General features: G+C 33.1%; 1 protein-coding gene across 1 annotated transcript in view; it reads right to left on the bottom strand.

Annotated features, from left to right (window-relative positions):
* The window catches only part of MIB1 (MIB E3 ubiquitin protein ligase 1), a 135,534-nt gene that overhangs the window by 80,179 nt on the left and 30,548 nt on the right, over positions 1-24,807 (bottom strand). The window contains exons 4-9 of the mRNA XM_054583439.1: positions 21,934-22,038; positions 19,690-19,756; positions 18,179-18,383; positions 10,113-10,296; positions 5,909-6,053; positions 3,903-4,036 (exon numbers count right to left, since the gene is read on the bottom strand). Coding sequence (XP_054439414.1) covers positions 3,903-4,036; positions 5,909-6,053; positions 10,113-10,296; positions 18,179-18,383; positions 19,690-19,756; positions 21,934-22,038 — 840 coding nt within the window. The remainder of the gene's footprint in view (positions 1-3,902; positions 4,037-5,908; positions 6,054-10,112; positions 10,297-18,178; positions 18,384-19,689; positions 19,757-21,933; positions 22,039-24,807) is intronic.

The raw sequence follows: 24,807 nt of genomic DNA, 5'->3' as shown, positions 1-24,807 counted from the left end.
TTACATATGCGGTCTCCAAGAGACTCACTTCAGATCAAAAGACACATAGACTGAAATAAAGAGATGGAAAAAGATAGTTTGTGAAAATGAAATCAAATAAACAAAAAAAATCTATGGTAGCAATACTTACACCAGAAAAAGACACTAAAACAAAGGCTGTAATAAGAGATAACAAAGGATCCAGCAATTCTACTTATGGGTCTTTACCTGAAGAAACCCCAAACACTAAATCAAAAACACATATGCATCCATATGTTCATCGCAGCATTATTTACAATAACCAAGATATGGAAGCAACCTAAGTGTCCATGAAGAGATGAATGGATAAGGAAGTAGTATGTATATACAATAAAATTATGACTCAGCCATAAAAAAAAAAAATGAAATCTTGCCATCTGCAACAAATGGATGAATTTAGAGGCTATTGTGCTGCATGAAATAAGTCACAGAGAGAAAGACAAATGCCTTATGATTCCACTTATATGTGGAATCTAAAAAAACAAAATAAAAAAACAAACAAGCCAGAAACAGACTCACAGACACAGAGAAAATTTCAACATTTGCCAGATGGGAAAGGGGGTTGGGGAAATGCGCAGAAAAGGTGAAGGGATTAAGAAATACAAATTGGTAGTTAAAGAATAGTCACAGGGATGTAAAAAGTACAGCACAGGGAATATAATCAATGATACTGTAATAACTACATATGCTGTCAATGGGTACAAGATTTATCAAGGTGATCATCTCATAAGTTAAAATGTCTTATCACTGGGTAGCACACCTGAAACAAAAATAAATACGTTTTTAAATAGTCTTACTTTTAAGAACTTAATTGAGCAAAAAGGCAGAGATTTCCCATATACCTACTGTTCCTACCCATGCTTTAAAAAAAAAAAAAAAAAAGACAGAAAGGCTGTAAAAAGAGATAAGGACCCAGCAATTCCTTTTCTGGGTGCTCATCCGAAGTAATGAAACACTTATGTATGGTGCCAGTGGGTGCTGGAAATATCAGGGGGCACTTTGTAAAGTATGTGATTGTCTAACCACTATGCTATGCACCCAAGACTAATACAAAACAATATAAAATGTAAACCAAAATTTTTAAAAACTTTGATGTAAAAAAATAAAAAATATAATAAATTTAAAAAAAAAACAACCCTAATTTGAAAGACATATGCACCCCTATGTTCCCTGCAGGATTATTTACAAAGATCATGATATGGAAGCAACCTAGGTATCCATCGATAGATGAGTAGATAAGGAAGAAGTGATGCACACACAATGGAGTATTACGCAGCCAAAAAATAAAAATAAAATCTTACCATTTGAGACAATATGGAAGGACCTAGAGGATATTATGCTAAGTGAAATAAGTCAGAGAAGGACAAATACTGTGTATTATTTCACTCTATGTGGAATCTAAAAAACTATACAAATGGACAAACAAAAGAAGCAGACTCACAGAGACAGACAATAAACTGATAAGTTGACAAAGGGTTGGGTGGTCGGGGGACAGGCAAAAACGTGAAGGGGATTAAGAGCTACAAACTATGGTTATCACATAAACCACAGGGATGTAAAAGTATAGCATAGGAAATACAATCAGTAATATCACAGTAACTTTGTATGGTGAAAAAGGGTTACTAGACTTCTCATGGTGATCTCTTCACAAGGTATGTAAACAGCAAATCACTATGTTGTACACCTGAAACGAATATAATATTGTACATCAACTACACTTTAATTAAAAAGAAATTTATAACCCAGATTGGTAAGAAAAAAAGAAAACTTTAGGGATAAAAAACATAGAGATGTTCAAGAATTCTTGACATCTAAAAATCAAGAGAAAGACACTATGAAAACCAGAAAAAGTAAGGGGCGGGGGGAATCCCATTAGGAGAGATGGAAATTTTTTTCAGTATTATGAGACTTTAGAAGTGTATCATTATATTTTTATTCATGGTGCAAAACAACTGTATCTTAATAAACCTTTTTAAAAAGAAAGTATATCCTTGTGAGAGTGTTTTTTCAATTAAAGGATGGATTGCATTTATTTTCATTATTTATGGCATCATACTGAAACAAGAGTAAAGTTTTATTTTCTTCTAAGCTTCAGTCCAAAAAGATAATTAGAACTAGTGAAATAAAAACCACACACACACCCACATACAGAGAGATATGTGCAGGAAGCTGGATAGCAGGCCTAAACCTGCTGTAAGAAACACCTAGAAAGCAACCATTTTGATAAGGAAACCCAAAAGGTTCAGAATTGATGACCTCTGAATACAGGGATAATGTGGTGATGGGTGCTAAACACAGCAGCATTGGTTGACAGTCTGTTTACAAAGCATTTAGATCCCTGGATTCACTCTGCACAGCTGAGTTACTGCTCCACCCTCACACTAACAGAAACCTGAAAGTTTATTCTCAGAAAACAGTAAAGAGTCATTAGTCACTGTTAAGGGTGAGGCAAAGTACTATAAACAGAACCCTTTTGTAAATATTCACATACTAAATGCTAAAAAACTCAGGCCCTCTTCCCTTAATCAATATTCATAAGGTTGGCAGCCACATTTATATCCAGCAGGAGAATCAAGAGGTCTTTCTAGAGACAGACCAGCCCAAGAGAAAAGACCTAATGATCAATACCCAGGAATAACCCAAGGAAACACCCACCCAGATCACCCTGCAATGAAGTCCATAGTTGACAAACCCAGACACACAAAAAAACCTTCCAAACAAGCCTTTTACTGGCCATTATTATAGATAAATGGACAACCAAGAATCACGAGACATCTGAAGACTGGCCCTCTGACATGAAGTTTGTTTGGAAGTGGTTATAGAGGCAAAAATAGTTGCCTTTGAAGAACTGAGCAATAAGGTTGAGAAGGAGATGCCATTTTTCCTAACAAATTTTGTAGAACTATTTGTTTTTTTTTAATTTTTAGAATGTATGGCACTGTTAAAAAATAACCAAGATAAATTAGTAAGTTAAAAAATTAAATATAATAAAATGTAAATCTGCCTGAATGAATATAAAAAGTCTGTGTCTGTATTTCAAACACAAAAACATTGGTACTTTAATATCAGAAACAAATCATTTGTGATATATCTTACAACCAATCGAGAAACCTCTTTGTTGTGCTGCTGCAATTGCTAAAATGCTACATGAGCTCATAGGAGTAAGATGTTTATACCTTACAATTAAAGATCTAGTCTTCTTCAAACTGTCTTCTACATTTACATACAAAGGTGCGGCAACAAAAGCCTTCATAACACAGTGACTGCCACTCCACTTAGAATCTTGGCAGGCACTGACCAACATACTGGCGCATGGCAAAGCCAATGGACAACTAAGTGAGAACCAAAATGGCCCATTTAAAATATGGCTTATGTGAACATTAAGATTACAACATAAACTATTAAAGTTTACAAAGTATGTGACCTCTAATTCATCTGCCTTACAAACTATGAAATAATCAACTTTCACAGGGAGCAGAGGGTAAAAAGTTTAGATTAAATGTCTTAAAAAGGATAGAAAATTGCTTATAATATTTACAAAAATCTATGTTTAACACATAATGACATTTACATGAAAAAAACTCACTGAATTTCCCAAAGGATACTAACCACTTAAAAACATAAATGTAAATTCTGTCAATCATAAAATAAAAAAGGTCACAGTGTTAAAATAAGAAAATTTCAGTATCTTTTTGAAATACACACTGAAAAATGATGACTGCTGTCTTCTTTACACCATCTTAGAAAAACAAAGAACTAAAGTACATGTGGCAAAGTCTCACTAATTATTTAAGTAATGTGGCAAAATCTAAATAATTACTGAAGTTCTATTTTATTCTATTCTATTTTAGTGTATGCTTCAAAATAATTTTTAAAACACTCACATCCACATCTGGTCTTTTTAGCAAATCTTCCACTTTAGCAACATCTCCATTGGCAGCAGCCTTAACTAATTCTTCATTGAGGTCACCAGATTCTTGGGTTTCAAATAGTTTCTTCAAGAGTTGGGAGAGTCTTTCTGTAAAGCATCAAATAAAGCTGCTAATATAGGAGCATCTCAAACTTTACTAACAGACAAGCATTAACCATATGCCTATAATATATACTCTTCTTTTTTATTATTTCTATCATTAATGTTATTTTTTTACTATGCAAGTTATAATTATTACTACATATATAAATATATCCCATATTTTGTCATGTACAATGCGCACTCAAGTTTTTGGCACAAACTTTCAGGGGGGGGGAATCTTTCATTTTAATTTTTTAATTCAATTATTTATTTATTTTTGGATACTTGTTCTTGTATTATAAAGGAATTTTAGCATTTATTTTTTAACATATTATTGTACAAGAAATTTTATGTAATAAATAATTACAACACACAAGAACAGATGCAAGATATTTCAGATATTGCCCACATATAATGTGCATACTTATTTTTTCCTCAAAAATTTGGACAAAAAAGTACACATTATATACAGCAAAATACGGTATATAAAGTTGCATTAAACTTGAGCTGATAAGTATTCCAGGTTTCTCCAATTCATGCATTTCAAGTTAAAATTTCAGAAAAAGTACAGAGTTACAATAATAATTTAAGAGCTGGAAGTCATCCCAAAGATATTAGAAATGAACACAACACAATATGGATACCATAATAAGACAAATTTCCTTTCAGGTTTGAAGCATACCACCATGCTGACTCTCTGAGCTCAATGCTACAGACCTTTAAAATAAATCAACATCAATTATGATGATTCAAAAGAAATGAAATCTCTATAATATCAGGGGAAATATTTTAGAGACAAACCAATTTTCAGTTTAAAATGGACACCTAAGTGTTAACGTTACTTCAAAAGTGCCAGTTGATTAGTTAGACTAAAACAACAAAACAAGGGATTGATAGACCTTTTCCTAAGATATTTTTTCTAAATAGCACTAATCAGTAGAGAACCTGCCCAGTTCTACTACTTAATTCTTGATCTTCTTATTGGAAAGCAAAGAAATCACAAAGTAGGGCAGAGGACTGGCACTAGGTCCACATTTCTTGAAAGAAGGATATTAACCATCCTCCACTCTTAATTTGCATGTAGTCAGCCTGTTGTGATGCCATCTAACCTCAAGGTAAAAATAAACCCCTCCTGATTTAAACTTTAAGCACACCAGTAAATTACAGCAGGAAAGAGGAGACAAAAGCAGAAGAAGTAGAATGCAGTAAAAAATAAAATTGGAGGTCAATGTATGTTTTCCTTTGCTTTCTTACCATTCTGTGTTATATGGTCCTATCTTCCTTTCTGGATGACAACAATATACATCAGTAACTTACAATGAGTCTCGATACACAAAGCTGGAGCATAGAAAGGAAAGACTAGGCTTGAGTCTACTCAGCCTCCAGCATATTCACATCTCAATATGGTTTTCTACTCATTGTGACATGTATAGTAACTCTCACTGAATAGTAAGAGAAAAAAAAATCACTGAGATATAAAAACAGAAAGAAAGCCATCTGCTAGCAATAATGTTGAAAATGAAGAGTCTAAGAAAGTGATGGTACTCTGGCAGAAAACAAAAGTTCTTACTACAAAGGATAATGCTGAATTTTAGATATCTGAGATCTGAGGGGGAAAAGCTCTCAATATATCCAAGAAAAAGCACATATTTATGGAATTTTTCCAGTGCACACCTCAGCCAGAACAAAGGTGGTTCATTGCATGAAAAAGAGAAAAAGGAAAAAAGGTTTGTAAAAGTTTAAAAGGTAGTTAACATTCAAGCAAAGTTTTGTGATGTGGGAGAAAAACATACATTACCAATATATTAGAATTGGAAAATTAGCAAAGGTTCTAATATAAATCATATTACTTTTAAAGAAACATGAAACAAAACATACCACCAGATGCATTGCTAATGGCTGATCCTGCAGATGCCACTTTGGAAACTGCTGCTGGATTATATGTCCAAGATGTACCACAAACTTCCACCTTTAAATCGCTGTCTGAATAAATCTGTTGTACTCGGCCAACTTTACCTAAAGTCTTTTTAAAAATTAGATTAATGTTTCCAAGTCCAAAGTATATACCATAAAAATCAATCACCAGTTTTTACATGTTTAAGGAATTCATTTTTCTTTGTTCCTAAAGAAAAACTTTTAAAGGATAATCATATTCAAATGAGTTATTCATTAGTTATGAACATTAAAGATTATCTTTTAAAAATATTTTAATAAAATAAAACTATTATACTTCCACAAAAATATAAGTAAATAAATCACAAATCTATCTTATTCATAAAAGTTCACAAAATTTTACTTCTGGATATTCAACCCTTTTTTTAACCCAAAAGATATATCTTGAGAACTTACAGCTCAAGTAGTACAAAATCCATCATCAATCTAACCTAAAAATATAAAGTCTGATTTATAATTTTAAAAAAATTAAATCAAAAAGGGCTCAAAGTTTACATCCATGTTTAAATCCTTTTTAGAATCATGCCTGATTAAAAAACTTAAGTGTGTCGAAATAACATGCCTATTAAATATGATATAAAAAGGGCAATTAGGTACAGAACACAATCAGCCACAGCAGTTCTTACCATGGTGGCAAATGCTGTTCTAATGATCTTTTTTTTAAAGGATTTTTTTTTTTTTTTACTCACCCGAGGAGATACTTATTGGTTTTAGAGACAGGGGAAGGGAGGGAGAAAGAGAGGGAGAGAAACATCAATGTGAGAGAAAACATCCACTGCTTGCCTCTCATACTCACCCTGACCAATCAGGGACCGAACCCACAACTTAGACATGTGCCCTGACCAGGAATCAAGCCCACAACCTTTCAGTTTACAGGACAATATCCAACTGACTGAGCCACACTGGGCAGGGCTGTTCTAATGTTCTAAAACAGTGATGAACTTTTTTCATTTCATGGCACATATTAACTAATTATTAAAATTCTGCAGCACACCAAAAACTGTATTATATTTTTCACCTATTCGACAAAAAAATAGGTATACTTTTGACTGATTTAGAAAAATAATAATAATTACCTACACTTTTGTTTCAAAGTGACATTTTAAAAAATCAGGTGCCCATACTTGTAAGTAAGAATTTCTGGTACCAAGAATTAACCAATCAGATGCAACCTTATTAAGCAACGTGACCAATAAGATGCAACTCTATTATATGATCTATATATTTATGGTTCAAGACAAGGCATTCACACTGAATGGTTACTGTTGTGTTGGCTGTTGTTTTTGTTTTGTTTTTTAAAGATTTTACTTATTTATTTTCGAAGAAAGGGAGGGAGAAAGAGAGGGAGAGAAACACCTATGTGTGGTTGCCTCCCCTGCACCCCCAACTAGGGACCTCGCCCACAACCCTGGCATGTGCCCTGACTGGGAATCAAATCAGTGACCCTTTGGTTCGCAGGCCAGCTCTCAATCCACTGAGCCACACCAGCCAGGGCTGCTGTTGCTTTTTGTTGTTTGGGGTTTTTTTGGGGGGGGTCGTGGGGGCAGGTTTGGCAATTAAGGGAGAAAAGGTCAGTGCCTCTGACTAAATAAGAATTGCATGTTTTAAAAATTATTCTGGCACACTGGTATGCCTTTGCAGCACACTGATTGAAAATCATTGTTCTAAGAGCTTTGTATTTACCCACCAAATATCATAACCCTGAAAGTTAAGTGCTAGTATTTGCCCCATTTCAAACTCAGTTCCAAAACTCGTTCTCTTAAACACAATAGAACAGCAAATAACAATACTAGAAAATTGAGTAACAGTAATATTATCTGACTACTTCCTTACACAGAAGAAATTGCCCTTGACTTGTTTTCTCTTTTGACCTTGTATAGTATCTGACCCCAACTTCTTGAAACTATTCCCTTAATTTCTGGATGACAGTCTAATCTTTCTGTGTGTTTCTCTCCTTTCTCCACTCATTGACTCCTTTTCCTTCTTCAGATCCCTAAATCTGTTCATTCTCCCAAAATGTATTCTTTTGCTTTTTTACTTTTTTCTTTAAAATTTAATACCCATTGACAACTATCATTTTATTTCAAAAGACTTGAAAATATATTTCTCTAGCCATGCTTTGAAGTTTCCCCCCAGCACCCACCAATTTTAACTTCTCATTAGACATTTTCACTTCTAATTAGGAATCTTCCATCATCATCTCAAACTCTATGAGGCTGCGTTTTTTCTTTTCTCCTTAATCACTCATTATGGAAAGTCTCAAACACACAAAAGTAGACAATATTGAATCCTTATGTATTCATCAACCAGATTTAACAATTATCAACTCGTGGCCAATCTTGTTTTCCCTACCTATTCTCCCCTCCTATATTATTTTTTGATGTAAACTCTCTTTAAAACATAACTATACTACTATTATCAACCCACACAAAATTATCATTAATACATAAAATACCAGTCAGGGTTCAAATTCCCAAATGCCTCATAATTTTTTTTTTTAGTTTGTTTAAATCAAGCTCCAAATAAAATGTATAGTGTTTTTTTTTTTCCCCTTTGGAAATTATTTGCTAAAGGAACAGGGTAATTTTTCCTGTAGTTTCTTACAATCTGAATTTTGCTACTTGGTATAGTTTAGTAGCTTCATCTGTCTCTGTAAGACATCCTTCAAGTTGGCTGATAGATCCTCTTACCATGAACTAGAAATTTCCAATAATTTGGTATAAGGTTCATCTTGTTCACTTCCTACCAAAGAGCTATAATTAGCCATTTCTCCAAAGATCCCTAGTTCATTACAAAAGAAAAAGCTATTCCAAGACCATAATCTAGGCACTAATGTTTATTATTACTGGAACGGTCACTATTTCATTTCAAGGCCTTGTCATGTACAGAGCTAAGAATGAGGGGTGGGGGTTGTTTTACTTTTTGTTTTAAAAGATAAAACAGTCTTGACCGGTGTGGCTCAGTTGGTTTGGTGTCGTCCTACAAAGCGAAGGGCCACCAGTCAGGGTACATGGCTGGTTTGTGGGTTCGGTCCTTGGTCCAGTCTGGGCACATAGAAGAGGCAAAGATCAATGTTTCTCTCCCTCTCTGTCTCCCTCCCTTCCCCTCTGTCTAAAAAATAAATAAATAAAATCTTTAAAAGATAAAATAAATGCAGGGCCATAGGGTTTTTACATAATCTCTTCTATTTTACATCTGTATCTCCTTTTCCAATTCTGATCATTCTGATTCTTAAGGTCAGTGGGGATAAAAGAATTTGAATTATCTCTAACTACTCATTTTTTGTCATATTAAACAATAATCTCAAAATCATATCAACACTATCACAAACAATTAGATTTCTGAAAATTGTTAAATATTTCTTTTCCATGTAGGTCTATAGGCTATATTTCTCCTATAAGAATATAAAAACAAATTACTGTTTTCAAAAATCATTTGGAGTTTCCTTTCTATATGATTATGCCAACAGGAAACACATTTAGGTTTGTTTCATTTTGTTTTACATTTTTAGGCGTTTCATTTTTTATTTTGTTTTAAAATTGTAAAAAATACATGGTTTCAAATCAATCTATAAAACAAGACATATTCAAAGATGTCTCCCGTCTACTTCTGTCCCATATATCTTATTCCCTTTTTATATACACTTTTTTTAACTTCATGATTAATCTCCTACTGTTTTTCTCTTTCAAATATAAAGTTTATAGCAAAGCTTTATATTAAACTACAATACACTTTCCTAATAGAGACATTTATTTTAAAAAATATAAATATATTGTCTATTGATTGCCTAGTACATACAATATTGAAATTTGTCATTCTAGTGTTCTCTCTTTTACCCTCTTTATTCACTAATATTTTGATTTTCAATCATAGTAGTTAGTCCCAATTAAGGCCTTACTCCTACATTACATCCTCCACTAATAGCTCTATCAAAAAATATTAACTGTATTCTTTTTTGGACCTCCCCTGGCTAATTTAATGAAATTAGAAAATAAAAGACATAAGTATGCCTGGCTGCCAATGAAGAACACAATGATTATGCTAATTTAGTTTCTAAAATTAAAATACTTTAAAAAACTACATAAGCATGGTATAATTCCTAGTCCAAAAGTATTTTATATATACTTACTGGGAGCATAGCTTCAGCCCATTCTCCATGTCCTCTTTGCAGAAGTTTAATTCTTTCCAGATCATAACAAACTTGCACAAGATCACCCACTTGAAACTGTGAGGTGCCTCCTTCTGCACCTTGAGCAGCATCCCCACTCCGGACAATGTTTGCTTTAGTGAGAACGGCAGGATTGAAAGTCCACCTAAGGATCAGAGCCAAAACTCAAAATGGGTAAGTTTAATTTCAACATAATATTTTTTGTTAAGCACTGCAGGGAAAAAAGCCTCACAATGCATCAAAAGAGTAAAGCAATCATTTTCAATTACATCCTGAATTGTTTGTATTTTTTTATAATTTTAAAGCACAAATTTAAAAAAAGAATCATCACAATCTCACCACCCTTATATGATACACTTCTGTGTAGATTTACTATCCTCTGCATGTTAAAAAATTGTTATAGTCCTGGGCAGGTGGTTCAGTTGGTTGGAGCATCATCCCATGTAACAAAAGTTTATGGGTTTAATTCCTGGTCAGGCATTCACCTAGGCTGAGGGTTTGACTCCCAGTCAGGGCATGTACAGGAGGCAACCAATTGCTGTTTCTCACATCAATGTGTGTGTGTGCCTCTCTCCCTCTCTCTCCCCTTTTTCTCTCTCTCTAAAATTAATAAACATATCCTCAGGTGAGGATTAAATAATACACACACATTGTTAAAAATTAAAACCTTTCAGAAACATGCAAAGCATGTGAACCTTGAGAAGCAATGTATCTGCCACGAAGGACTCCTCGGGGTTAAATGGGCCCAAGTCTAGCAGCCAGTGCTAACAGCAGCCTCTTGCTCACTTTTCATTTGAGGAAAAATCTACAGAATAAGGGGCCAGCTTCCTGCACTGTGTTTCTGAATTCTGCATCAATTCTTACAAGAGAGATACTAGTATTATCTTCTGACCAATGGACTAAGACCTGCCACATCCAATCAGAACTGTGTGGCTATAACATTTGCATCTACACTGACAAATCAGAGTTGCCCCATAATGACCAATCAGCATAAACAATTCTGACCAATCAGGACAGTGCCATTTGGACCAATCAGAACTGTGCATTTTGGATTTCTCATTTGCATAAAATTCACATAAAACAGGGCAGGAACTTTCTCTATAAAGACAGCACATTTGATTTCCACCAGAAGCTGCATTTCCTAGATTTACAAACTGTTCACCTGAATAAAGGTTCTCCTCTTCCTGCATCTCAGACTAGGAATTTTTGTTCACAAACAACAGTTCCATTTCTCACAAACACACCTGAATCACCATTCTCCATTTCATCCCACTAGAAACCACTGTTAATATTCCATTGGGTATCCTTGGAAATCTATCAATATGCTGAATGATAGTTATAATGTAGAAAAAATTGCTTTCTTTGCCATAAATGTAATCATTATATAATTCTGCAGTTTCTTTTTTCTCAGACAATGAATCTTGGAAGATTTACTTTTCAATGTCACAGACATGGATCTACTTATTTCAGTTTAATGGCTACAGAGTATTCTATTGCATGAATATACACTAATGTACTTAACCACTGTCCTATCATTTAAAGTATTTCCAAATTTTCACTATTAAAGACAATGCTATAAAGAATATCTATGTACATCTTGGTGCACATGGCGTCGGTATTTCATTAGAGATTCTTGGAAGAATTACCTAATCAAAGTATGCAATTTGTTTACAATTCTGATAGAGCCAAACTGACCTACAAAGAGTATACCATTTCCTCATACCATTGTCAATCTCATGGATAAAAATAGTATTTAGTTTTAATTTGCAGTGCACAGGTATTTTTCATGACTGTAATCACTGTAGTAAAACAAATTTGGATTCTGATTTCTTCTTTCCTATGTATAAGCATTTTTCTATGCTGTTACCATTTTAACAACCACCATTTTATTGACTACTTAATACATGTATTTCATCAAATAGTTGTACCACAATACATGTAACACACTTCTTCTAGTCCCACGTGGCACTCCAAGGAAAAAAGTTTTCCCCAATCAAATAAGCTTTTATAACATGGACATTAGCACACAAAAGATCCTGAGTGATCACGACATATAAAAACCTTTTTACTAAATCCCGTATAACTAGTACATTTTGCTTTGTAAAACCACCATAAAGAGAAAGAAGAGCTTCAGAATAAAAATCAGATACACAAAGCTTCCTTTTTGGCCTTATCAGTCACAGTATCCTTTATCTCACTCAATATTACAAAATTTCCTAGACCTATTATAGTGCCTCAACACAGCAATATTTATTTAAGTTTTTACCTCTGCCTACAGTGCTTCCCTGACTTAGTGAAAACTGAATTGATCTTCCAAACATTCACAATGTAATTTTCTCTCTAAAGTTTTTCTATCACTTGTCCAGCTGTAATGATCACTCTTATTTTGTACCTTCAGAATGCTCACCTATCATAATTACTTGAAACATTTTAATACTTATTTTTGGTTTCATCTAACCAAATTAAAAGGAATATCCCTTCAAAGCAGGGGACCATGCCTTAATTGTCTTTGTAGTCCTACCATTAATCCCAGGGTCTAACACAATACTTAATAAATCAGTAAATTTTTGTGGAATAAAAAATAAAAGATTATTTTCTAAAACTTAAATGTCAATATTACTGTTAACACCACTCACCAAGAAAGAATTTTGACCAAGAAAAAAATTCATAAATAATCCTAATTTGTGCTAACATTTCTAAACAAGAAAATATTTAATAAAAAATGTTTTAGCACATGCTAATCTGAATTTAAGTTTTCCTTTTTTTTTTATTAACAGCTTTATCAACGTGTAATTCACATATCATACTCATTTAAAGTGTATAATTTGGTGATTTTTTCGTATATTCACAGAGTTGTACAACCAAGCACCACTATTTAAATTCATTTTCACCACGGCAAAAAGATACTCCATAATGATTACCAGTCATTCCACATTCATTGCCTCCTCTGACAACCAGTAATATACTTTGTCTTGATTAATTTGCTTATTCTGGACATTTTACATAAACTAACATATGACCTTTTGCAACAGGCTTCTTTCATTCAGCATGATGTTTTCAAGATTCATCTATGTTGTAATATATGTCAGTATTCCATTCCTTTTAATGACCAAATAATAATCCAATATTCCATTGTATGGATATAGCACATTTTGTTTATCCATTCATCAGTTGAGAGACATTTGGGTTATTTTCACATTTAGGCTGTTATGAATATGCTTCTACAAAGATTCATGGCAGGTTTTTAGGTATATACCCAGGGGTGGACCTACTGGATCATATGGTGACTCTATATATAGCATTTTGAAGAACTACCTAACTGCTTTTTTTCTTTTTTTTTTTTTTTTTTTTTTTTAGGTTGGCAATTTTGGTCCTTTTATTTTAGACTTCTTGAGGATACAATGTTTCTTCCATGAGATTATATTATAGACCTGGCTTTTTAATGAGTTCCTACTCAGGAACTCATTAAGTAAAGTCAAGTGAAGTCAAGAATAGATATCACTTTCTATTTTTTTCTGAGTAGGAACTACCTAACTGCTTTCCACAGCATCTAGACCACTTCACATTCCTAGCATCAAAGTATGAAGGTTGATTCTAATTTCTCTACAATCTCACCAGCACTTGTAATTATCTAACTTTTTTATTCTAACCATTCTGGTATGTGAAGTGGTTATCTCATTTGTGGTTTTGAATTGTATTTCTCTAATAAAAATGTCGATCATCTTCTCATGGGTATAGAATGAATTGTCCCTCCAAAATTCATATGTTGAGCTCTGACTCCTAATGTGACTGTATTTGGAGACAGGGCCTTTAAGGAGGTAATTAAGGCTAAATGAGGTATGATTTATTACTGTTTTAAAAAAAGGATTAAATGAGGTCATGAAAGTGATGCTCTAATCCAACAGGACTGGATACCTCACAAGAGGAGAAAGAGATAGATACTGGTGGTATCTCCCTCTCTCTGAGCATGCACAGAGACAAGGCCATGTGAGGACATACTGAGAAGGTAGCTGTCTGCAAGCCAAAGAAGTGGTCTCACTACAAACCTACCCTGTCAACACCTTGATCTTAGATTTCTAGTCTCCAGAACTGTAAAAAAATGTATTTCAGTTGTTTAAGCCACATAGTCTGTGGTATTTTATAATGGCAGCCCTAGCGTATAATACATTAAGCTTACTGGTCATATCTATATCTTCTTTCCTATTCAAATCCTTTGCCCATTTTTTCAATTGTTCATTTGGTTTTTATTATTGAACTGTACAAGTCCCTAATCAGACATATGATCTGAAAATATTTTCTCTCACTCCATAGGTTATCTTTTCATTTTCTTGATAGTTTCCTTTGAAACATAAAAGTTTTTAATTTTGGTGAAGTACAATTCATTCACTTTTTCTTTGGTTGTTCCTGCTTTGGGCGTCATACCTAAGAAACCACTGTCTAATCCAATGTTATAAAGATAAACACAGATGTTTTGTTCTAACCGTGTTATAGTTTTAGCTCCTACATTTAAACCTGTGACTCATATTTCTGTATGGTGTGTCACAAGGGTGCAATTTCATTCTTTTGTATGCCGATACCTGGTTGACTCAGCACTGTTTACTTTTTTTATTGTAGCTTTATTTATATTTTTTAAATTGACATATAATTGACATTGTATTTGTTTCAAGTGTACAACATAACAACTTGTTATTTGTATATACTATCAGCAGCACTGAGTAGAATGTTCTTTCCTCACTGAACTGTGTTGGACTCTTATCAAAAATCAACTGACCTTAAATACAAGGGCTTATTTCTGAACTTTCAATTCTAGTCCATCAATTTATATGTCTATTCTTACGCCAGTAATACACTGTTTGATTACTATAGCTTTATAGTGAATTTTGGAATCAGAAAGTGTGAGTCCTACAAACTTTGTTCTTTCCTTTCAAATTGTTTTGGCTATTCTGTAACCTTTGAATTTCCATATGAATTTGAGGATCGGTCTGCTAATTTTTGTAAAAAGGACACTAGAATTTTGATAGGGGTTGCACTGTCTCTGTTGATTAGTTTGGGGAATACTGCCACCTGTTATAGGTTGAATTATGTTCCCCCCACAAAAGATAGATATGTTAACATCCTAATCCCTGATGCTTCCTGAATGTGACCATATTTAGAAACAGGATTTCGCAGATGTAATCAAATTAAATTGAAGCCATACTAAATTAGGGTGCCCCCTAAATCCAATTGACTGCTGTCCTTATACAAAAGTCTTGTAAAAACAGCTTTTGATTATTTTGTATGTAAAGAAACTTTAGAATTTCAAGGAGCTCAATTAATTTCCTTCTATGTCTTTCTCAGGGTTCTTTCCTCATGGATGTTTAAGCTACAAATGTTGGCTTGACAAAAATAAAATAGTGGGCTGAAGGATTATTTATGTGGCTATCAGTCTCAAATTATTTCCCTACTTTGAACGTATATGAAAATATAATTTGTACTCAGGAAAAAAAAAAAAAAGGTCATGTGAGGACACAATGACACATCAACTCTCAGGGGAGAAGACCAGTAAAGACATAGGAAGAGAAATAAGCAGTACATCTACAAAAGTCAAAGAATACCAACGACTGCTAGCAATCACCAGAAAGCATGGAACAGATTCTCCCTAGGAGTCCTCCAAAAGAGCCCAATCTTGCCAACACCTTGACTTTGGACTTTTTGTCTCCAGAATTGTTAAAAAATAAGTTTCTGTTGTTTTAATCCACTTCATGGAAATTTGTTATGGTAACCCTATGAAACTAATACACCATCTAAAAAATATTAAATCTTCCAACCTATAGACATGAGATGTCTTTCCATTTATTTAGGTCTTCTTAGATTTCCTTCAACAATGTTTTATAGTTTTCAGTGTATAAATCTTGTACTTTTTCAGGCTAATTTATTCTTAAGTATTTTATTTTTTGTGATGCTACTGTAAATGGAGTTGTTTTCTTAATTTCATTTTCAGACTCTTCATTGCTAGTGTAAAGAAATACAAATTATTTTTCTCTTTTAATCTTATATTCTGCAACTTTGCTGAACTCATTTATTAGTTCTAATAGTTTGTGGATTCCTTAGGTTTTTCTATAAACAAGATCATATCATCTGTAAACAGAAATGGTTTCACTTCTTTTCTCTTCCTCCTTTTTTTTTTTCCTTGCCTAACTGTCCCACCTGGACTCTCTAGAACAATACTGAGGAGAAGTGGGGAAAACAGACAATCTTGTTTTATTCCTGATCTCAAGGGAAAAGCATTTAGTCTTTTATCATTGAGTACATTACCTGTGGGGTTTTCATATATGCTTTTTGATCAGGCTAAGCAGTTCCCTTTTGTTCCTAGTTATTAGTTTTTATCAGGGTGTTTAACAGGGTTTTCGATTTTTGTCAAATGCTTTTTCTCTATCTCTTGACATGACCATGTATATAAGACTTGAACACGGAGCAAATTCTATATTTTGGTGAGCAACTTAATGTTAATTTGTCTTATTCCTTATATGATCCCCTCCTGTAAAGAACCTCAGGATTAACTGGGTGAAAACGATGAAGGGATTAAGAAGTACAGATTGGTAGTTACAAAATAGTCACAGGAATTTAAAATATGGCATAGAAAATACAGTCAATAATATTCTAATAACCGTATGATGCCAGGTGAGTACTGGAAATATTGGGGGAAACACTTTGGAAAGTATATGACTGACTAAGCACTATGCTATATACCTGAGACTAATACAAAGTAATACTGAATGTAAACTGTAATTGAAAAAATTTTAAAGAAAAAAAGAAAATTTACGTACATGTCAGTATAAAATTGGACAAATATTTAACTACTGCTTTTTCTTTAAAATACCATAAACATACAGGTAAATTAGACATATTTTGATCCTTAAGAGCAAATATATAAAAGATACAGGACCCTGACCAGTGTGGCTCAGTTAGTTGGGAGTCATTCCACAAAACGAAAGGTCGCCGGTTCAATTCTTGGTCAGGGCACATGCCTGGACTGTGGGTTTAGTCCTGGTAAGGACTTATACGAGGCAACCAATTGATGTTTCTCTCTCACATCTGTTTCTCTCCCTGTCCTTCTCCCTTCCTTTCCCTCTCTAAACTCTCTAAAAATGAATAAATAAATAAATGGCACAGGCCCAGTCTCCAAAAATCTCACAATCTAGAGATCAAATGAACATTTTAATAGATAACAGGAAACCTAAACAGATGAATAATGTGTGCATACATGAGGAGGGCAGAAGGAGAGACAGGTTCCTAAACTGTATAAGCTCAATATTTATAGAATGCAGATGAGTTAATCCAGAAAAAAAGGAAAAAATGGAGGAAAGGGTATTCTGCATGAAGGGAATGGTATGTGTGTGGGAATGCATACAATTCTATGTTGCTGATAAGGATTAGTGTGTGTGCATGTGTCTGTGGCAGGGAGAGCTGTGTTACCAAAATATAATACTGGAGATATGGGCCCAAAGAGTTTTAATTTTATCCTCATTCAGGACAGACTGATACAGTCAGTTATGAACACAGAACTTTTTCCTAAACTTGGACCTAATGATGATATGATATATTCTACTCTCTGAAGGAAAAAAGTCACAGAACACTGTAACATAAAGATATTCATATAAATTCACACACACATACTTCTTGCCATTTGTTCCTCTCTACTTCACCAAAATATTCTGGATTTTTACCTACTGAGGTACTGAGAGCTACCTTTAAACAGTCTTTATTTAAAAAAAAAAATTTTATTTACTTATTTTTGAACAGAGGGGAAGGGAGAAAGAGGAGGAGATGCATCAAGGTGTGGTTGCATGTCATACGCCCCCTACTAGGGACATGGCCCTCAACCCTGGCATGTGCCCTGACTGGGAATTGAACCGGTGATCCTTTGGTTCCCAGGAGGGTGCTCAATCCACTGAGCCACACCAGCCAGGGCTAAGCAGTCTTTTGGCTATATCACATAATTTGTTTTCTTTAAATCTCTTCACTGAAAATTAAGAAATATCACCAACCTATTGCCACTTGGATACTGTACTACAATATCATGATCTTCGTCAATGCCACAAACAGTTCCAGTTGTAGTTAAAGTCTCAAACATGCCATCAGTCCATCCTCCATGACCGTGCTGTAAAGACTGTACAATTTCTAGGTCAAGATCTATATTTACCAGGTCACCAATCTGCAATCCACCAGGATTCCTGTTGCCATTCTGCTCACCTGTAATTGCAGAGGGAGTTGACAATGGAAAAGGAAAGTCACAGCAACAATGTGCAACTACATTATTTTTAAACAAGAAAAGGCCCTAGATTTTTAGTTTCAATTACCATGTAATCTAAAATGTTTTGAGAAGATAATGTATCAAATTCTAGAACTAAAAAGCTTTAAAAAAAGAAAAAATAAACATCAGGCTCAAAGACTGAAATAATGTAAAGATTTATAATGATAACTGAACAGAAATAAAATTTATAAAAGACTATACAACCGTCTATCAGAACACAAAAGTTCTAGAGTTTGAAAATATTCACTTTTCTGCATGGATGGCTTGCTGACTATCACTGTAACAGAACTATGATAACTAACTAGAGCTTATGGGAAAAAAAACCCTGAAACTACTTTTTTCTCTAAAGTGCTGAGTACTATTTTTTACCAATGGTTTTTGTGGTATTTACCTTAAGAGCATTTTGAAAGATTTCAAAGCCCATTCCCTACATTATTTTCAAAGGTAGTTCTGGAATAAAGGATGCATGATCATGAAACACTACAATGGGGTATTCAAATGTGTATGTTGATTCCTTATTTTTCTTGTGAAGGCAAGACACAAAACAAGAAAGTTTCTAATACCAGGAGAAATGGAAGCTCTCAGCAAGAACGTAAGTATGCCTTCCACATTCTCCTTTTTTAATAAAATATCATGCAAGAAAAGGGCACTTTTTAGCAAAAAGGCAAATCCAGTGATTTGGAAAGAACACAGAGTTCGCATGAGAATGAAAGCATAGAGAAACTAAAGGCTTAATCAGAAGAGTGTGGTAAATGTTCATAATGCCAAGAATAAAGAATCGATAAAATGAAGATAGTTTTGGTTTTCTTGCTCTTTTTTATTTTAACGATGTGAAATTTTATTCATTACACTACCTTAATCTTGGGGCTGTTCTTATATTACAAAGGCAATATTACAGAAATTCTAAGGATTTCATAAGCTTAAATGGTCAGATCCATTTATTCTCAATAGTATAAAAGATGTAACATCTAACAAAATTTTTCAACAATATAAGTTCATGATTAACAGACAAGTTTCAAATATATTATGACATAAATGGTATGTCAAATCTAAAGCTATGAAAATTTAGTGCCTACATAAATCATTTAAAAAGAACAAATTCTTTAAAAGCAAAATAAAACCAAAAAAGTATCTCTTCAAACAGCTTTAATGGCAACACATTTTTTAAAAGTCTAATTTAAACATTTTCTGATTCCAAGAATTCTGACCCATTATTTAGTAATTTTCTCTACTCTGCTAACTCACCTAGCACAGGGCAATGATCTCTGTAGAAAGAACCTCCTTTGGCATCCTGAACACACTTCAGATCAGACTAAGAAGGAAAAAAAAAAAAAATCACCCTTGAAAACATCAAGTATATAACTAAAATAGGCAAAAATGTTCATTCAGAACATACCCTCAGCAGAAGTCAAGAGTAGGTCTGGGTTAAGTCACTCTTAACATGGCTTTCAAAAGCACCCCTCAAAAACTATAAACCTGATCCTTACAGTATTTTCAGAAACACATGCTGAAAAAAAAAAAGAACTGTAACAACTACCTAATATTTAAAATGTACATAACACCTTCCATTTTATAGATACTTTTACCAAAAAAAGAACTCAATTCATTTGCTCTTTCTACAATTTTGATACAGAACTAAACACGGTCTTTTGATTTCTTGTCCAATTAATTTTCCTATTTACATCAACTTTAATCCTTACTTCACCATGACGTAGTTAACTTTGCTCATACAAGAAAATAAATGATTATTTAAGTATCTGAGTGGGACGGCAGTGGTCATATCATGAAAAAGTACAGAAAATGTGAATTTAGAAAAGCAACCGTGGAGGCTACTGTGAAAATTTAGAAGTAGATTTCATTAAAAGTGCCTAATAGTACCTGATATAAATAGGAGATTAGTGTATACTTACTCTACTAAGGAAAGGAGCTCCTTTACACATACAAACACACATGAAAGAGAGAGAGGGAGAGAACCAAACTCTTTTATAGCTATTCTGTCATTAGAGCATCACATTTAGGTAAATCCTAACCAAAAACACACAGGGGTCAAATTGTTTTAGTGTGATACTCAAACCCAGCAAATTCACTGCTAGTAGTATACCCTACAGAAATACACGTGTAGCCACATGTACAAGGATACTTGCTGAAGCACTGCTTGGAAGAAAAAAAACAAAAGAGACACCTATCAATAGAAATCTCATTATATAATTAATTGCATAACTATGCAAAAGAGTACTACTCAGCCATAAAAAAAATATGAGTATACATATATTGTATATGTATTATATATACATACATAAAACTTATTAAATACCCGAGTACATTGAGCACATAAAACTTCATTTGAAGCAAGTTAATTATCCGTCGGAATCCTATAAAAATCCACAGTTTAAAAATGGACAGGCATGAAGGTAATGAGAAACTGATAATCTGTATGTATACAATTATAAATATTGGCTATGTGTTTAGACTCACATGGCTGGCTTTTATACATAAATAGAATAAATCAAGACAAAACAACAGTGGAATATTTTTCCCTTTCTAATGAGGGGTATAAAACAGTTGGAAAAAAATGAAATTTAAAGAATTTTTTGAATGAGGAATATATTCAAGATGTAAAGAATAAAAAAGGCATATGTTGGCATAAATATAACATTTAATTATATTCTATAAATTAAATAGCTGAGGTCAACATTTGAACAATAATCCATGAAGTGCAGAAATACAGAGCAATCCACTGACTAAACCACCACTATTCTCCTAAGCACTTAAGTAATTCAAAGTGTTTTCAGGTCAATCATTTTCAATTATCAACACTACACTTTCAAAATACAGTGAAAAAAAATCTCCTTAAAAATAATTTTCATTGGGGGACTGGGTCAAAAAGGTGAAGGGACTGAAAAGTACAGCTCAGTAGTTACAAAATAGTCATGGGAATTGTAAAGCAAAGCATCGGAAATACGGTCAATAATATTGTAATATAAAAAAAGAAAGCAAAAGGGGCAGTTCTATATTTTAGAAACATAAAACAGAATGCTTGAATGTATGTATTAATTATACAATTACTATTACACTTTATTATTAAAATAAACTTTAGGGTAACCTTCAAAAACAAAATTTTTTAAAAAATAGTAATTTTAACACTTATTGTAATTTATATTTTTATCAGCTATCAAAGCCTAGAATACAAAAATACCATAAAAGTCTCACTATAATACTATTTTCCATGTCCATGCCAAGGAGCAGCCTTACAGATAGTTCCAAATCTTAAGATTGTTAGATTGACTATTAAATAGTTCAAACAAATGTAGTAAAAACGTAAAGTTTATTAAATTGTCAATTTATAGATTCCCCTCCTATTGCATATTCATGATGAATCAGATGGCTGTATTCTGACAAAAAGAGATGACAAAAGAAAAAAAAAAAGAATACAATTACTTCCTTTCCTTCATCCATCCAATTTTTTCTTTTGTGGTTCTTACTACTTACCATGCCCTCAAAACCAACTCTGTAAAGGTTCTTAGCACCATTATCCCAGAGAACGTATGCTGCACTATGTGGGCTTGATGCACTCCAGTCTTGAATTTCTGTTACCTAAGGGAATTTTTCAAGAAAAGAATTTTTTAAAGGGGGAGGGAACAGGTTCGTTATTTAAGTTACATTTAAATTTTAAAAATCATTTACATTATCATTCCATGTAACAAGAAAAACACTTATTTGCCAAATACATGTCACTTCTAATATATAACTGAAATACAATTCATTTTTCCAGAATTATAAGGTAGTTTCTAAAACCACTGTAGCAATTTTAAATTGGAAGGCACAGTGATTACAATAATAGATTTTCAGAAAATACTTAATTCAATACAAAATTTTAAATCTTTATTATTAAAGGGTTCCTTTTAAGAAGAGTATTTTCTTTTAAACCCCCTATTTAATACACAATTCAAAATATCTGACCAAATACCCAGAATAATTCAAGATTAATCTGCTCTCTGGTCAGCTAAAATGTGACAAGCACAAGGCTCAATGGCAAGGTTCAAGAAGACTTGAGTGATTTTGTTCCCCCAGAAGTTCCCTCAGTTGCGCCCAAATGCAGACCATCTAAGCTAAATCACCATGCCTTCCATGGAAACCCAGACACAATCTATAGACCCCACATGGCACCAGCATGATTTCATCAACTTATTTGATATTAAAAAAAAATTTAGTGGGTACTATTAAGGGTCTAGAATCAACTACACAAAAATGATAGAGAATGAGCACTAAACTTGGGTATTCTCAAGTAAACCAGTCTATAACTAAGAATGGGAAGTTGCACATGTTCAACTTACTACTTTTCTCCATCTTGACACATCATCAGCCATCTTTTATGGTTACTTAGAATGCCAAGATAATGTTAAATATAATTTTTTAAGGAATGACCTTAAAAACACATTATTTCAAATAAGATATATAATAACCCTTTAATTTTTGCCCTGTATTAGGGATATTACTTTGTAATTTAAATATAAAATAAATTAAAAAATCATCAACATTTAAAAATGTCATCTATTTATTGAAGAAACCAGTTTCTTTGGGTTTGGCTGATTGATTATGGTATTTTTAAACTTGTTCCTCTAACCCTTGTATTCTTACAAACTAGTTGTTAGATATAGAGGCTTGATTATATTCAGGTTCAATTTTATTTCGACAAAAAGCTACACATTTTATGATGTTATTGTAGAGACACAATTTTTATGTTTAAGATTTAATCGAACATTTGAGAAATACTTCAAATTGTTAGTAAATAAGTCCATTTATTCTTTTTAATTGTGAAATAAAGTATATATTATAAAAACATACGTAAACTTTAAAGAATAAAAAAATAAAACAAACACCAGCCTAAACAAGACTACCACCAATACATTTCAAGTCTCCTGTATGCCTCTCATCAATCTCCATCCTCCTTTTTCCCAACAGAGCTAGCTACCACCCTGAATCTAGAATCCAGCACTGCCTTCCTTTGCTTTATGGTTTTCACAACTAACCACAGCAAAACCTTACAAAGCAACAGTTTATAATAATCTAAAGTGAAACAGTCAACGTTGAGTGAAAAATTCCTTCTGGTTCTAATACAGTCACATTCTCTGTAATCTCTGTAATTTTTTTAAACAATTCAATGCTAATGTCTATTTTTATAAGGAGGAAAAAACAGCATTTAACTAAGAAACAAAGGCTTCAAATTTTATTTAAATCAAATGTACCCTAAATTGCAAATTACCTGGGCTAAAAGCAAGTTCATTAGTCAAGCTCTGAATCACTACATGAAATTCTTTCATTTGTTAATGATTCAATTATGAAGGAGGAAACAAAGTGAAAGTCATAATAACCATCATTAATTTTATAATCTGAACTCGGATTAAGAAATATGTGTGGAGTTGCTGCTATAACTATTATGTAAAATGTACCTGAGAAACTCTATAAAGAGTCAAATTCACAATACCTACTCCACTGACCTCAAATCTTATCACTAATAGTAAGATAATAGGACTTTATGTGATTCCTGATGTGATATAATAGAAAGTACACAGCACCACTTATGAGATACTCTTGTCAAAATAAAATTGAACCTGAATATAATCAAGCCTCTATATCTAACAACTAGTTTGTAAGAATACAAGGGTTAGAGGAACAAGTTTAAAAATACCATAATCAATCAGCCAAACCCAAAGAAACTGGTTTCTTCAATAAATAGATGACATTTTTAAATGTTGATGATTTTTTAATTTATTTTATATTTAAACTTATTTTACTGTATTTTTTCCATTACCATTTGTCCCCCTTATACTCCCACCACCCTCTATAATCACCACACTGTTGTGCATATCTATGAGTCCTTCTTCCTTTCTGCTCAATCAGGTGATGGATGCATTGGAATTTATACTATTTTTTTCTTCTCCTGTGAATGTTTGAAATTTTCCATAATAAAGTTTTTTAAAAAAAAACTTTAAAAGAAATATATTTAGTGTACCTACATGAAACACTTAATTGATACATATTTGAAAGTATTTGTAAAATGAAAAAAGTCTTAAAATACTAACATAGGTAGTGGTACTTAAGAAATCCTTTTAGAATACACTACACACTTACATGATGTCTTTACATCATGTTTGTCAAAGCCTACACTTAACATGTTCACTTTTATGTGTGAACAGTTATCACCATGCAAATCATGGTACAAAGTAAATGGTGGGCCATAGTTATGTGAGTATTGCAACATCAGCCAGGGTTGGAATATACCATATTTTGCCATGTATAATGTGCTTCCATGTATAATGAGCACCCACGTTTTTCTAGACATTATACACAGGATTATTACAC

The sequence above is a fragment of the Pteronotus mesoamericanus genome, unplaced genomic scaffold (assembly GCF_021234165.1).
Source record: "Pteronotus mesoamericanus isolate MK-2021 breed Mesoamerican mustached bat unplaced genomic scaffold, CSHL_Meso_final contig_74, whole genome shotgun sequence".
Classification (NCBI taxonomy): domain Eukaryota; kingdom Metazoa; phylum Chordata; class Mammalia; order Chiroptera; family Mormoopidae; genus Pteronotus; species Pteronotus mesoamericanus.
This window is presented reverse-complemented; position numbering and strand designations above follow the sequence as displayed.